We start from the raw sequence: 16,408 nt of genomic DNA, 5'->3' as shown, positions 1-16,408 counted from the left end.
TTGGCAAAATGATAAGGTGCTAAAATCAGGGTCCTCTGCTGGAAACTGTGAAGCAACTTTACTTCTAGTCACACCTCCCTGATCTAAGGAAGAAAGTCACACCAGCATTTTCTGGGTCACAATTCATCATCACTGAAGTGACATAATGTATTTCTGTGTAAACAAGCCAAACTTGGCTTCATCAGAAGGAGTATTATTCCCTGTCACCCAGATACAAATCTGTATAATCAGATAGAAACTGAAAATCAAAATAAGGTTTTTAAAGGAATTTGGTCAGACTGTGGTTCTCAGAATTGTTACCCTGGATTTTCCAGCTGTTGAGAATACTAGCCAGGCCATGTATAATATGAAAAAAGCTTGATAAATGTTTTCTAGCTTTCAGTCTGATCTTTAATAAACTTTTTAAGGGCCCAATGAAGAAATGAAATATGATGCCTATATAACAGAAACTTAACTGTTTTCTGTGAGAACCTGATTCTTAGAACCCCATCTAAATACCATTGCTACTTGACAGACTGTATCAAACTATAGATCTTGCAGTTAACTCACTTGAGTAATGAAAAAAGATGGATAATTTACTGATTAACCCATCTCATTAATATCTGTTTTCACATATTACACAAACCTGAGTTAGAGTCTCCTGTTCATGTAGCAAAAGGAGTTTCGTTCCAGATCCTTCAACCCTCTGCTCCAGCATCAGGGAAAAGTGTTCAATACACTTGATGGATAGCTTTTCTTGGAGTGTTAAGATGACATCCTAATTAACAAAAGATTTATAAAATGTGCTTAAATTCATGAAGTGCTTTGGACCCAGCTCTTCACTGCCATGCACCCAGCACGGGGCAGAAATCCAGATGTTAAACAGCAGGATAGTTGTGTTTTATGCCTGTTCTGCATGAGTGTACAAGACACCACATATGTTCACCCAGTGAAAAATCGGTGCACTTATATTCAAACATCCTTGAGATGGTATCACACAAGCATGTGAAAAATATATGTATGGGATTGCTGTGAATGGACAACCTTCTGGACAGTGTAACATGCAAATTATACTTGTGTGGCCCTTAAATCATAGTGCTCTGCCTCCCTGGAAATAAAACCTCTCCTTCAACAAAGGAGAGGTGGTTTTCTCTCCCAACTTACTGTTGGGACAGGGCCACCAAGCAGTACAAACCAAATTTATATGTTCAGTGACAAAATTAAATGAATGGCTTTTGTTTGTTCTTATGGTAAGGGTTTGTTGTTTGTTTTTTGTTTGGTTTTTGTTTGTTTTTTTTTTTAAATCCACTTCCTGGGTTTTGAATGATGATAGAAAAGTCAACAATGGTGATACCTGTGGCAGAACAATAGCTCTAAATTCAGAGACCATGTTAGTTTATAGTACAAACCTCATTTTTAGAGACTTTTAACTATTTTTTTCACATTTGATTATGTCTAAGGGTAATTAATTTGAGAACAAATGTTTCTAAAATAACAGCTAAACAAACCTCCCCACTAAAACATTCAACCAATCCCTACTTTACTTTCATATAAAGTATGAAAAGATTAAAATCTTTCTATCCATCCAAACGATTTTTAGATATACGTAAGTATACAGATAGATAGGACTTACTAAGGAGATCATGATGAATCGTTATCCAAGTGTTTTAACATAATTTAGGAAGATTAACTGATCAATTACAGTGTGTTTATAGAAAATCAACACCAACTAGGTGGAAGGATGAAAAATGTATGTAGGAGTAGGGGGACAACTCTGTACAATGTAAAGAATATAACAGTATTAATGGATTGCAAGCCACCACTTTAAATAATGGAGGTTAATATTATACTATTCTGACTAATGTTGAATTTATTGCTTACACATTAAATCTACTTTTATTTATACTCCTAAACTATGCTCAAAGACAAGGGGCATAACAGTAACATGAAAAGATATAATATTAAATGTAAGTTTGTAAGAAGGGTATTAATGGCACTGTTTTCCACTAGCTGTCTTGAACCTTTTAAAATATGATGTTAAAGCACACAGGCACTGTATTACTGAACCAAATATTTTGCTAGCCTATCCTCTCATCTGATAACTTAGATTCAGACCAGGTGCTACCTTGCAGCAGGAAAGTGAGAACTACGGGTAAGGCACTAGTTGAAACCTTGTTGTTAAGCGGTGAATTAGTAGAAAAAAACCTGTGGCAAAAATTCAACTGGGTCACGTCTACTTCATGTCAGTTTAAGGAAAGAAGGAGCAATGCATACCTGCCCATCCACAATGGGGAAAATAAATAAAAACAGGAGCAAGAATATGTAATATATAGCTGTGCAGGCAAAGAATACATAATTCCCTGAATTAGATGGAAAGGAAATTATTCCTGCAAATAGAATGACTAATGTCAAAGCAGGCTTACAACATCAATACAGCTAGGCTGATAAGCCCACGTGGGTATCTTTGCAAATTATTTCAGATTAGATGTATGGTCTTAAAGTACATGACATGCCCATGACAGAACTACCGAAAACTAATTTAATGTGATGGCCAAAGACTGGTCTTCAGAGGCAGAATATCCTGGAGCAGGTTGGTTGTTTTTTTGTTCATAAAAGAAAATACTGGAAAGGGGTTCGTGGGCTTTAGAAGAGTATGGAGACCTCACTACCTACATGAAGCATATCTCTTATTTCTTTACCCAACCAAATTCTCAAACAGAGTGAAGGAATTCATCATCCCATGGCTGTAGAGTGGAGGCTTGTATCCATTAACTGCACTCAATTTATGTCTAATGTATACATATGATTTATAAACAAATAGCGCAACCTATTTTCAAGTGTAATTTCAGTATCTGTTTTGCCTTCAGACTAGAGTAAATTTCTTCATTTACCTTAGTAAATCACTCTCCTTGCTGTTCTAACTTATTGAGCATATTGCTGAATCAGAGAGCTCAGAAGCAGCTTTTCTTCAAACAAGCATAGCTTTACAATCCCTTAAAACCAACAAAAGCTGTCAGTGCATCTGAAAATTGCATCCCCAGCCTTCACTGATCATTCCCACTCATGCACCTCTCTTGTCTCAGTGTCCCAAGCATGCGGACTAGCATGGGTGAACTACATTTGGTAACCTGTCTGTATTAAAACTAGCTCACCCAAATAAAAATGCTTGAGAGACTATAGCAGGAAGCCCAGCAGCGCTAGCCGTGCTGCTTACTACACTACTCCAATCACTCACAGACACTGATGACACTTCTGGTTTGGGAACCTACATGGAACAGTGTCACAGACACTCCCTAGTGGCCTCAGTTGTGTGCCAGGGCTTCACCCTATTTGTATATGTGAAATGTGTCAGGAAAAGCACAGAGAGCATTACCCTGAGATGACCAATTTATCACCAGCATAACTCTATCCCATCCCAAGTTCACCGGATGACAAGCTAGATGATATTCAATTAGCAACCAACATCTTAATCGTCTTAGCTCCTGACTTTTGCTGACAAATCATGCTGGTATTTGGCAGCATATCAAAATGATAGGATCACACAATTATAAATGTGCTCCAGGCACCTTAAAAATATCAATGCTACTTCTTCGGACCAAAACGTCATTATTTCTGAACTATGAGTCCAGCCCCAACTGAAGACATCAGCAATTCTGTTCTTAAAGCATTCCAAGTAAATTATAATTACTGAAGGTCTTACAAAGACTTAACTGGCATTCTTGGCATTGCATACCCAGGTATACCTGGCCTACCTTTATTGAAGTGCTGCAGTCAAACCGGAAAGATTTGGTTTGTCCATTTTCAAGATACACCTTCAGAACATTTGGCATGAAAAGAAGTGAATTATCCTTAACTGTTTCCTGCCAAGCAAATTAGTGAATCAGATTAAAACATGTAATAATGGAAATACTGTTCTATAAAGAAGGACATCATTCAGATGGAAAGGTAACAGCTGAAAAGGAGTGTGTTGGCTCAAATTAAAAGCAGAATTAGCTACGCCCTACAAGTGTTTAGTATGCTCATTACATTACTCTATAGGTCTCTTTCCTGGAAAAATGTGACTGTTCACATACATTTTATGTCTGGCTTGGGGTATTTTCTTTCCCTAAATGCTATTTCCCTGTCAATAAACGATACCTCTGAAGATGAACCCTTTTTAATAAAACAGAAAAACAGATTACTGTTTCTCTGAATATAGGGAGCTATTCAGTGTAGTCAACCTACAAAACTACAAAAAACCCTTCAGTCTACAATCTACAAAACTAGAACTGCAGATAGTAAGAATGACAATCAAGATGTTTTACATTCTCTTTATAGTTGGATATTAAATGCTAGTATCTGTCATCATTTAAGAAGAGTAACATGTAATATTGCTGCTTAATTGTGACCATTCATAACAAGGATAGTAAAATAAACAGGAAAAAGGGAGGGAAACAAAGCTTTGGGTTTGTTTTTTGTTTTGTTTTGGTTTGGTTTTGTTCTAAAAAAAGCAGAAATTGCTTTTGACAAAATATAGTATCAATTTATGTTTGGAAGAGAGTGGATAAAAACATTAGTGTGGAATGATGTTCTGGCAAATTATGAAAATGAGCCAGGAGTTCATGTTTAAGGAGGAGTTCAATGCCTCTCAAAGGGAGGCTGACTTTACCTGAGGGCTGGAAACAACAAGTTCGAGTAGATAAAACAAATTTAAAGAGGTTTGTAAGGTAACGTTAATCTGTTTTTCTGAGATGCTACTTCTCTTGAGTTTATGGGTTTTCCTACTACAAAATTGCTCTGGAAAAAACCCAAGCAAGCATTATAAAGACTATAAAGACATATATTTGCTATCACCACAAAATGCATTCACTCGCATTTTAATTTTATTTTAAGAACGGACAAATTTTGACAATATTATGGGCCCAAAAGACTTTAAAAACAGATCTTTAGAAAACTTCAGGAACAGAAAAACCCTTTCCTTTGCAAGCCTATCACTGTTGTTCCTACCATATAATTCTCTCACTTTCCAGCCTTGAGGCGTACCTTTGGATGAAATGCTCACTCCTTCCTGAGATTAAATAGTTGAATACTCACCGACACCTGGCCATTGATAATTACTTCTTCTGAGAAGCGCACTTTGACAGGATTGGACTTCAATCTTGCCTTTTTTGCAGCACTAATAAAAGCTGATTTAGGAGACTGGAAGGAAAAATGATGACAAGATATATCACATAATTTCAAGTTAAACCCTATCTTTCCTTTTTCAGTTATTCCCCCTGTTTCTCACACAGTGGGAACTCCATGTATACAGTAACACTTTTTATACCATTCACTGAAGAAAGGAAATATGGTCAAACCAGAATGATTCCCAATGTAATACACATATGCATGCATGTAAGGAATCATACTGTGCATACTGCACATAACTGAAAGTTCTCTCACTGTCAGACTGGAGCAATGAGAAGGGCTGTCAATGTACATATAAATTCATTGTAGTGCTTCCACAATGACAGTTGTCAACCAAAGTCGTCTGCACGAATGGACACCAACTAGTGACCAGCCAGCGACCCTTTCTTCAAACACTGAATGGGAAATGTTTTCATAATCTATGATCAACTAGATACAGGTATACACCACTTTTGCCAAAAAAGTGTCTGAGAGCTCTCCAGGTGCAGTGGTATCTCACTATATTAGTCTACTTCAAAACACAGGTTGGAACCACCAAAAGGCACCTGAGGGCCAGCAGGCTTCCCCTGAATATATTCCCTACACACACTCTGTGCAAGGCTTACCTTCAAGATCAGAAATCCCACTTTGTGGGACTTCATGGATCAGAAGCCTAGAAACATACCCAGTTTTCTTCTAGGCCCTAATTGACTTTTACCTACTACATTATTCAATGTAATCAGCTGTGATCAAGTACTTGGCCCTTGGAAAAAACATCTCTCTCCATTTGAGTAGTTGGACTAAATCTATTTTTTAAAATATTCACAGTCAATAGGATTTCCATTTTTAGCAGCAGAAGCGAGGTAGTTTTATTCTCAGGTCAGTTACAAACACAGCGCTTCTGGCCCTGCCTGACTCCATAACCATAACAGGCAACGGAAGAAATTCTGGCTTTGGCTGAAAATCACTAGGGTCCTCTGGGACAAGTTTTGGTCCACTTGTTTCAGTAAAATGTGAATTAAGATTTTCAGAATCCATTCTACCTCCTGAGAAGTGGCCTTACTACTTTTGGATACTGATAAGAACAATATAATATAACAAATAATAACAAACTGATGTTGGTTTGCCTGTGAGAAATTAGTGCAGGCATCAGTGATGATGGTTCTTGAATAATTTCCTATTATCAGTGCAGCAAGACAGCAGTCCCAGTAAACACAGGAAGTCTTGTCACCATCACTCAAATTTTGACTCAACTAACAATCTGCAGGAATGATGGAGAAGTCCAAGGCCCTGTGCTCTTGTGTCTCTGATCTCTGCTGAAACTGCCTAATATGTTGTTTTCTTGTGATGCAGAAGACCTGTTTCTAGTAACTAGCAGGAAAGTCTCTAGCTCACTTCTGTATGCCACTGATTTATTATCTCATTGAAAATGTGCTAACTATTACCATAGGCTCAGTATCAACCAGTGAACAAGGAATGGAAGATGCCACATGCTCCCAGGAAATATCAGAGTCATCCGATAATTCCTGGACCACAAAATAGAACTAAGAATTAAAAATGAATGCTTCTTCACTTTTACCTCTTCTCTAGCAGCTATGACCATACATCTTTTTAATCAGTAACAGTAAATGACAGAAAACTCAATCCCATGATTAAACCAAGCTCAGCTTCCAGAGCCAGTGCTGAAAAATGCAGAAGGTCCCCCAGAAGACTTGAAACAAGAGAAAAAGAAAGAAAGAAATAAATAAAGAAGGAAAGAAGGAAGGAAAGAAAGAAAGAAAGAAAGAAAGAAAGAAAGAAAGAAAGAAAGAAAGAAAGAAAGAAAGAAAGAAAGAAAGAAAGAAAGAAAGAAAGAAAGAGAAAGAAAGAAAGAAAGAAAGAAAGAAAGAAAGAAAGAAAGAAAGAAAGAAAGAAAGAAAGAAAGGTTTATATATAAAAAAAAAGTTCATCTCTTAGAGCGGGGGACCCAAAACACTTCAGCAAAAAAGAACAACATGGAAACACTGAAGAAGCATGCTTACATATTGTACCCTAGGGATGAATTCCTAGAAAGGCACAGTATACAATAGTACCATGATTAATAAAATAATTCTACATACACATGCCTTTTCTAATTTTCCTCCCCTCCATGTAGTTCCTTTCTGCAATGTGTAAAGGGGATAGTGTACATGGCATTGACTGCAACCTGTCGATTCCTACTGCAACGGGGCAGCACAGCTACGGGAGTAGGCTACTGGCTCTCCCGGGCAAGGGCAAAGCGAAAACAGTGGCTTTCACGTACTTTTCTTGCTGGAAGAGGCTTTTTACAGTTGTTTGCTGTTACTGCAGATGAGTCACCAGTCTGGCCTCTCTTTGCAGGCAGACTGCCAAATTTTCTTCCAGATTTTGGCAAGGTTATTCCCATACAGCAAATCTGGCAAACCGCTATGTGGCTCTGTTGCTCTCTACAGCCTCTTCTCTTTTCCTCTTTACAATCTCAACAGTCACTTGCGGTGGGCATAAACACTTACATTATATTCTTGCAAAAATGTGGTGGGGGAGTCCAACACAACTGAAGGATTTGAACATAGGTGGGTCCTCAAAAACTTCTCCAGCACATGGGGTTTAATGTACGTATTTCACAGCCAGGGGAGCACACCATGGTCTGCCATAAAGCATGGGGCTTCTCTCCCTTCCCACTTCTGCTGTGACAACGTGGTCAGGACTACAGCCCCTTGCCAGACATTCTGGGTGAGTCTGGAAGCAGATTACTTTCTAAAAATCTTCAAACTAAAACCAGAGGTGTAAAAAAAACCTAGAACAGCTGTGCCAGGTATTTGGGGGATGTTCTCTGCTGGTTAAAGGTTTGAGTAATAGCACAGCTTTTGCATTTAATTGCACAATCTCATTGTTTCTACCTCTGCATCAACTTGGCACTTGACATTTTCTCTTTGAGAAAGGAACTGTTTCAAAAGAGTGTGGCAAATACCTAGGAAAACAGTTGCGTTTGTTGAAACTTGCTTGTCTGACAAAGCATCAGCAAGATGATATGCTGCTCTATTCTATTTTAATGTCTTCAGGTTTGTAGGCGAAGAATGCTATCAATTAATGATTCTCAGAGTGACAGGTTCATTTGTTTCTGATACTCTGTCTTTTAGCCAAATGGAAGCCATTACCCTCAGCTAATGACCTTAAGCAGGAGGTGTTTAAACTAATGCGGAACATTTATCACTGCAAGTAAAGTATTTGCATTGTCACAAATAAAACCAGCTTAATTAGAGAGACTTTTGCAAAATGAGGGATACATTTTCACAAGGAGTCAAAATACTTCAAAAACTCACAAACTTTACACTGTGTGACCTAAGCACTGTTTTCTGTTAAAGCTCAAAGTTAATCAGGAATTTAAATAATTGTTACTTGTTTACACAGAATTCAGTGAAAATTCAGCTGATCACAGAATCATAGAATCATCTAGATTGGAAAAGACCTTGAAGATCATCCAGTCCAACCATTTACTTCACACTGACAGTTCCCAACTACACCATATCTTTCAGTGCTACGTCAACCCGACTCTTAAAACACCTCCAGGGATGGGGACTCCACCACCTCCCTGGGCAGCCCATTCCAACGCTTAACAACCTGTTCTATAAAGAAATACTTCCATATATCTAGTCTAAACCTTCCCTGGCACAACTTGAGGCCATTACCTCTTGTCCTATCACTTATTACTTGGTTCAAGAGACTCATCCCCAGCTCTCTGCAGCCTCCTTTCAGGGAGCTGTAGAGGGCGATGAGGTCTCCCCTCAGCCTCCTCTTCTCCAGACTAAACACCCCCAGTTCCCTCAGCCGCTCCCCGTACAACCTGTGCTCCAGAGCCTGCACCAGCTTCCTTGCCCTTCTTTGATCACTTTGATCATGTCAACACTACCTGGAGAAACTGCTAATAAGAGAAATGAAGAATTGCATAGAGATTTGCTTGGAGAAAATGACAGTGAAGACAGAGACCCTCCATTAAATCCTACCCAATAGGGACTGCAATCAATGGGCATTCCACCAGTAGGGTCAAAACATGAGAGATTGCTGCAACATAAGGATGATTTCTGGTAAAAGTGATTTTTCTCATTTTCTGGACTTTCCAAAATTAGATCCTATTTTTGTCAGCAGCATTACAGCAGGTCATTTTTGTATAGCCCTTAAAAGCAACATCCTTCATTTTGAGTGAAACTGTTTTTCAATGAAAATAAGAATGTCTAGTACTTTGTCCACTTTTGCAGCTAAACTGTAATTTGGGGGAGATTCCAAATGAAATGGTCTTTTTTTTTTTTTTTTTCTGCAAAAGACCCTTTGAGTGTTCTTGCCAGTAGAGGTGCTGCAACAACAAAATCTTTGCTCATGCTCAAGAAAAAAAAGGATTTAGCATTTAGAAGAGGGTAGAATAGTACTGAACTACCATAAAGATATGAAACAAGGCAGCAGTAACGGATAGTCACAAGGTGAAAAGAAAACCTGCTTTATGACAATGAGTGTCAAAATCTCACAAATACTAAAGTTTTAAATCATCACAAAATGTATATATGCAATCAATTTTAAGTTGCTTAAAATTAGTCATTAGTTTAACACAAAATATTGTGTTTGCTAGGAAATAAGGAAAAATTGCATGACCGCAAAAATGTGTTGACTTTTTGGACCATCCCTAAAGGCAATTATATGAAACAAAATTTAGCAAGCAAACAAAATGTGAGTAAGAGGAAGAATTAAATTTACTAAGTGGAACAGTACATAATGCCCAAAGGCAAACTAAATACTGCCATTCATAGCTGTTAGCAAGGCTGAAACAACTACACTGGCTCACAAGACTATTGCAAAAGGGCAGGTGGGGACATAGAAGAAATAATATGGAGAAGTTTTACCATGGAGTAATTTGTTATAACTACAGGGCACTAGCAGGTCATCATCAGGACTATTTCTTTGTTAAACTCTTGGCATAAATTTAATTGCTGAAATAACAGTCAAATTTGGGTTCTTTCTTTAAAGTTGATGATCTATCACAGACATATTTTACTATTTGCATTACTTAAATTTTACTATTTTTAGGTGGTAATCACAGCTTGGTCATTAGCCCCATACATGTATAACGTACCTATAAAATCCCCTCCACTGTCCTTTTGAGATTCTGCCTCTCCAAAGTTCAGCCATTTACACTCATGGATTACTCCTTTACATTCATGATTACCTCTCATAAACAGGTTGACTGCTCTTAATCAGGTGCAGAAAAGTACAGAAAAGTCAGTCATGCCATAATACTTGCAGCCCTACAACTCTGCAAGGATAAGGACATCTGAGAATGGAAGAAACCTTCACCCCACACAAACCCAGGCTAAAATGAACAATAAGGGACTACAGGACTAGATGAACATAAAGGACTATATGAAAGATAATGCATGTGGGATGGGAGAAAGGGCTAATTAAGAGGGAAAAAAAGATCTAATGGCAACTGGGGGCAGGGGGGAGAACTACAAGGAGAAAATGGTGGACAGGGTGAAGGGTGAATGGTCTTTTTTCCACTTTGCTGAAACAAGAAAGTTCATACTGAATTTTCTCAGTCTTCACTGCTGAAAATATGCATTTTGTATAACTACACTTCAGAAAAATCCATATAATCTAAGAGGAGGCCTCCAGGAAGAAAGGTCAGGAGCAGCAGTGCTCACTGGGTTTTACATCACACACAGATGGAAGAAGAAAGGCTGCACAACACAGGTCTGATAGGAGAGGGGGCTGCTTCAAACAGCAAAGAGTGTTTGGACAGTGGCCATGGACCAGTCAACACTTCCAGAAGGCAACACAGTGATGGCAAGGTTGTCATTAACAGCATCTTGATCCTCTCCTGTGTAGGATTAGAGCTATGTATGGAACTGACCGTACCAAAAAGCTGATATGGAAGTTATGCAGTGGAAAAGGTTGTCAGGATGACTCAAAAATGTACACATTCAAAGAAAAAAAGCCACCATTTCTACACCAACTTCACAACTACAAGCAGTCAAAAATCATCTTCAAAATGTTCACGTCTGACTGCTAAAAAGATTTCTAAAACTACACCTTGGTGGTCTTTTTCACTTCAGATTTTGAAGTATGTGTGACAAACCTGTTTCTATTTATATCCTTCTTTAGCACCACAAGTTTAGATATGGTAGTTGCTGTTGTTACACGACTCCAGAAAAAATACTGTAACTCTCAATAAGATTGTTGTCACAATCATTACGATCCATAAATAAGTGTTATTTTTCATAGTTTTTCTGCAAACACCGTGTCTCAAACATGTAACTGTGTTATAACAAGAAGCATCTTTCAAAACAGAAAAAGATCTTATCCTTTTCCCATTGCGGAACTTATGCACACCAGAATTGCCATAGATCTCAGTTGGGCCTGGTCTATATCCAAGGAATTTAAGAGATTAACCATGAAAGCAACCTACAAAATGATCTCTACACATAAAATCTGAACAGCTATCAAAACACACGTTATTTGATTTCAGTAATGCTTAAAACTTAATAAGGCAACAATCAGAACAATAGTGCATTTAAAGAATAAAATGATCAGAAATGATAATCAAATGCCATACTTCCAGAAATCAGAACTCTGAACTGCTTCAACTGCTTCAGCTGTTCAGTGACCTCCTTATGAGCAGTGGTGATATGAACCTAGCAGATATTTGTAGATTGATGTAAAGAAAAAGATAGCCTAATGCTTTGGTTTGGTCATAATTAAAATGAAATTTTAATGAGTTTAAGCATTAAACAAAATTGAATGCACATAAGCAAAAATGATCCACAAAAGCTTTCAAAAAGTACTAAGTGAACTACAGAGGAGTATAAATCTAGATTACATCTACTTTCACCTGCAATTGTAAAGGATTGATATTTGAAAGCATGGAAACAAAATACACTCTAAATAGCACAAAACCAATTAAGAAACAGCACTTTGTAATCCATCTTGGCAGATATTTTTCATGCAATAATAGAACAAAAAAGATTCACCATCAAGAAGAGAGATCAATGAAATGTTCGCAAAGATTCATTTCTGCCAAGAATGGGGAAGAAGTTCAGTCTTTATTTAAAAGTTCTTACTTCTCCTTTGCCTGGTTTGTACTTCATCTTTCCAGTTTTACTAGTAAAATAGTAAAAGGAAAAATGGAGGAGGCAAAACTAAAAACACATGTGCATCATAATTTTTGAAGACAAATAATGCTTCCAAACTGTCAGACAAAATGTATTTACCAGAGGACCCACTGCACAGAAGACCAGGATAGGTACACAGATGGAGTGCAGCAACACCCAGGATGGCAGAGCTGTGGGGGATGTCACCTAACAGGCTCTGGCACTTCTGACAGTAACACTGCGGCAGTATTAGGGCCAGCATGGCCCTAAGTGACCCAGGAGTTCCCCAGGAGACTTCATAGTCCAGGATTTGCATAAACTGAGGGACCCTGCACCGCTTCAGGGCTCAACCTAGGCTGAACACATTGGCAGCATCACAACTGCTCCCCATTCTTAATGAACACCTTTGTTTCCTTTGCAGGAAAACTTGGGCTTGAAAGTGATAAGCGAAGGATGCTATGAATCAACAAGACCCTGGTCTGGACAGGTAGGGAGGTGCAATAAGAGTGCACAAACCAGAGGAGATCTGCAGGGTGCAACAGTCTTGCAGTTGAGGCTCGCTCAACTAAGCTCATGCCACTGAAGCATCCTGACTTTAGGATGAAAATGAGTCAATTAAAGCTAGCACTGATCATCAATCCCATCTTCTGACTGCTCTGTGGACATTCTTGGGAAGATGCCTATGTGAGATAAAACATCCATCACCTCTGAAAACATGTGCGCTTTGTCTGCTGAGGTAGAGCTGGGGGACTCTGACAGATATGACAGAGTGGGGCATTACAAACACACATATAAGATGGGCATGTGAGCTCAAATGGCTGACAGGACAGCAAAATGTTTCAGTGTCATTCCTAGCTCAGTGACATCTAGAGATAGTCCAGTTGTTGATTAGCTTTTGGTGCTATGTAATGAGAGAAGCAGATTCTGCCTTGTAAGGCCTCAAACAGGGCTTGGACCCAAAGGTCTGGGAAGACACCAGGTCATGACTTTCCTTCTCCAGTCCTTTTCTTCTCCAGGTCAAAGGCTGGAGGAGGACCATACCTGTGCTGTAAGGTCTGCCACTGAACATGGAGTGCACAGTTCATTTGAGTTTCAGCTTTCCTTACATTCAGTACGTACAGGCTTGCTCTCATACCAGCAGCACAGTGATAACAGGCCACAACACCTCACAGACATGCAGTGCTACACATTACTGTCCTCTTTTGAGGGCTACCCATACCTGCACTAAAGCACATGCCCTTTCTTCACCTGATATTTAAAGAAAAGAATGAAGCCTGTCAATGGATGAAATAAAGCAACTTGCATAAAAAAGGCAAGTGGGTGAGGATCTCTCTTCCCCCATATAATATATATTCCCTGTGATCAAAAACACTAGCTGTAATCCAGCAAGCTTTAAAGGCAGTTGGATTTCTTTATTTAGTCAGATCATGCTTGTATTTTCATTTAAGGTGGCTGATGTCGACCAGATCCCAGATCACCTTCCTGACAGTGGTCTTATGGCAGCATGGCATTTCCTGCCTGGTTTTGATGCAGAATGTCTGCTTTTGCCCCATTATTTCCTGGGCTGCATCAAGAGAAGTGTGGCCAGCAGGTTGAGGGAGGTGATTCTCACCCCCTACTCCACTCTCATGGGACCTCACCTGGAGTACTGTGTCCAGCTCTGGGTTCCCCAGCATAAGAAGGAAAAGGACCTGCTTGAGTGGGTCCAGAGGAGGCCACAAAGATGACCAGGGGGCTGGAGCACCTCCCTTATGAGGACAGACTGAGAGCTGGGGTTGTTCAGCCTGGAGAAGAGAAGGCTCCAGGGACACCTTACAGCAGCCTTCCAGTACTTAAAGGGGCCTACAGGAAAGATGGGGAGGGACTCTTTGTCAGGGAAAGTAGTGACAGGATGAGGGGTAATGGTTTTAAACTGAAAGAAGTAAGATTTAGATTAGATATAAGGAAGAAATTATTTACTGTGAGGGTGGTGAGGCACTGGCACAGGTTGCCCAGAGAGGTTGTGGCTGCCCCCTCCCTGGCAGTGTTCCAGGTCAGGCTGGACGGGGCTTTGAGCAACCTGGTCTGGTGGAAGGTGTCCCTGCCCATGGCAGGGGGGTTGGAACTAGATGTTCTTTAAGGTCCCTTCCAACCCAAACCATTCTATGATTCTGTGATCTTCTTGCTGTGCAGACTGGCTTCTAGAAAGGGTACATGACCAGCACAACTACATGGCCACTTCTAAACCAGCCTGAAAGGCTAATGAGTAGTACGAAGCCACACAGCACTGGCCAAGATGCATTTGCAAGATGTGTATTTTGGCAGATTTATCAGATAAACTTGTTTTCACATCTTTGTGTCAAATACATCTCATCTCTTATTCTTAGGTGAAAAGGATGCAATTATCCCTTGTTAATCAGAACTGTTGTATATCAGGCTAGCCAACAGGGAACTGAATGGACCTACTGAATCTGAAACCACTCCTGATGCATGGCTGAGGCCCCTCAGCAGCCTGCACGGTACGCAAGGCTGTGCATGGATGAATGGGAAGAGAGAGATGTGGTTTTTACCTTGGCTTGGCTTCTCTCCTTTTTTACGTGTTTGAGCTGAGAGGTCATGAACCCACTCCCACAAACCACTGAGAAAGGTGCAAAGGCATGTCACATCAGCCAGCTCTGAGTTGAGCTGCATTTTCTTCCAGTCCCTTCAAGCTAGCCTCATGCAATTGCCTGTCTGTCTCTTTTCTCCCCTCACCTCCACACACTTTGTGCGGGAGATGCAGGCAGAGCCCCTCCCTTACATAAGGTACAGCTGGTTTGATACAGCAGTGTAACTGTGGGAGCAAGGCAGATTCAAGAACACAGGAGCTGCAACAGAGCAGAAACTGAAGCAGAACTCAGCGTCCTGCTCTACCTACCTTCCTGGTATGTGTTTAAAGATACTGATATTATTTAACTTGCTAATGCAGTGTGATAGTGCAGGACGCTGTAATACAGTCTTAAACATCACCTTTAAGAAAGACAGCCCTTATCTCACTTACTTCTTTTTATTGCACAGATAAGGTAGAGACACAGACAGAATATAGGCAGAAAAAAAAAGCTGGTATGTTGCTAGGAAACTAATTCTGAAAACACTGACGATACTTACAGGGTAAGGTTGAACAACAGTAAGGAGGATTGATTCTTTGCAGCTTCTATAAAAAGAAAAAAGAAGTAAAATCAAGTAAAGATTCATCCTTTTATTCACTACAGATAACCAGATGTTCTTTTTAATGGAGAAAACTGCAGTAGTATGGCAAAATGTTTATTTCAATTGCATAGCAGAGAATTACAGAGATTAATAGTATGCTAAAGTAAGAATGGATATTAAAAAATACGTTTTTTTCCAATCTAATGAATTGACTTAACTTTACACCTTATACTATGAAATGTTTTCTTCATCACAGACCTGCAGTAATGGTTTTCTCCATCAAGAGTGGAATAACATTTGATTAATGCTATCAGTTTAGCATCTATAGGCTATGAATTTCTTTCACCTACTTTACAAATGCAAGTTACTTTTTATACCATTCAGCTCCTGTACACTTATTGCCACATTTATCTGAAGATACCAGTGTTTCCAAAACAAAAGTGAGGATGTAATTTAGCCACCATTTCTTCTCCAGCTCATCTTTTTAAATGGGTGGAAAAGGGTTAATATTTGTTAGAATTTTTACATTTTTAGAAGATTGCTAAAGAAAAGTTTTTCTTTAAAATGAAACAGCTCTTCTTTAGGATGAAACTGGTAAATAAAAAACATAAGCAGCTCTAAAAAAATCCAACTGATTTATAGGCTAAAGGGAAGAAATTATTAAGAATCTTGATATGTTCAAGTGGTCTACACAAATGATAAATGCATATTTTGACTACTGGGGGGCAGTTGAAGGTGGTGGATGACTGGAGAAAAGTAAGGGTAAAGTGGAAGAAGAAGAAAGAGAAGCCCATCAGAATCAGTATCTCTTGTATTACACTGTTGGTCAGATGGCTGCTGAGTGCAATATTAGCTAAGAAAAGGTCAGCTGCCATTTTGTTGAGATAGAGTTGATTTTCTGTTGGTTTTACTACTTTCAAACACAACTGTTTATTTATGTGATTTATTGCCTGGCTAACTGAAGTGCAACTGATTTGACATGC

General features: G+C 39.2%; 1 protein-coding gene across 5 annotated transcripts in view; it reads right to left on the bottom strand.

Moving 5' to 3' along the window:
- FRMPD4 (FERM and PDZ domain containing 4) overlaps positions 1-16,408 on the bottom strand; it is a 407,661-nt gene that overhangs the window by 17,101 nt on the left and 374,152 nt on the right. For 4 of the 5 annotated variants that reach the window (XM_026850985.1, XM_026850947.1, XM_026850957.1 and 1 more), the window contains exons 5-8: positions 15,384-15,429; positions 5,053-5,157; positions 3,732-3,839; positions 626-757 (exon numbers count right to left, since the gene is read on the bottom strand). In XM_026850985.1, coding sequence (XP_026706786.1) covers positions 626-757; positions 3,732-3,839; positions 5,053-5,157; positions 15,384-15,429 — 391 coding nt within the window. The remainder of the gene's footprint in view (positions 1-625; positions 758-3,731; positions 3,840-5,052; positions 5,158-15,383; positions 15,430-16,408) is intronic. The other variant, XM_026850976.1, reaches the window with a different exon arrangement.

The sequence above is a fragment of the Athene cunicularia genome, assembly GCF_003259725.1.
Source record: "Athene cunicularia isolate RWA chromosome 1 unlocalized genomic scaffold, athCun1 chr1_part1, whole genome shotgun sequence".
Lineage (NCBI taxonomy): Eukaryota > Metazoa > Chordata > Aves > Strigiformes > Strigidae > Athene > Athene cunicularia.
This window is presented reverse-complemented; position numbering and strand designations above follow the sequence as displayed.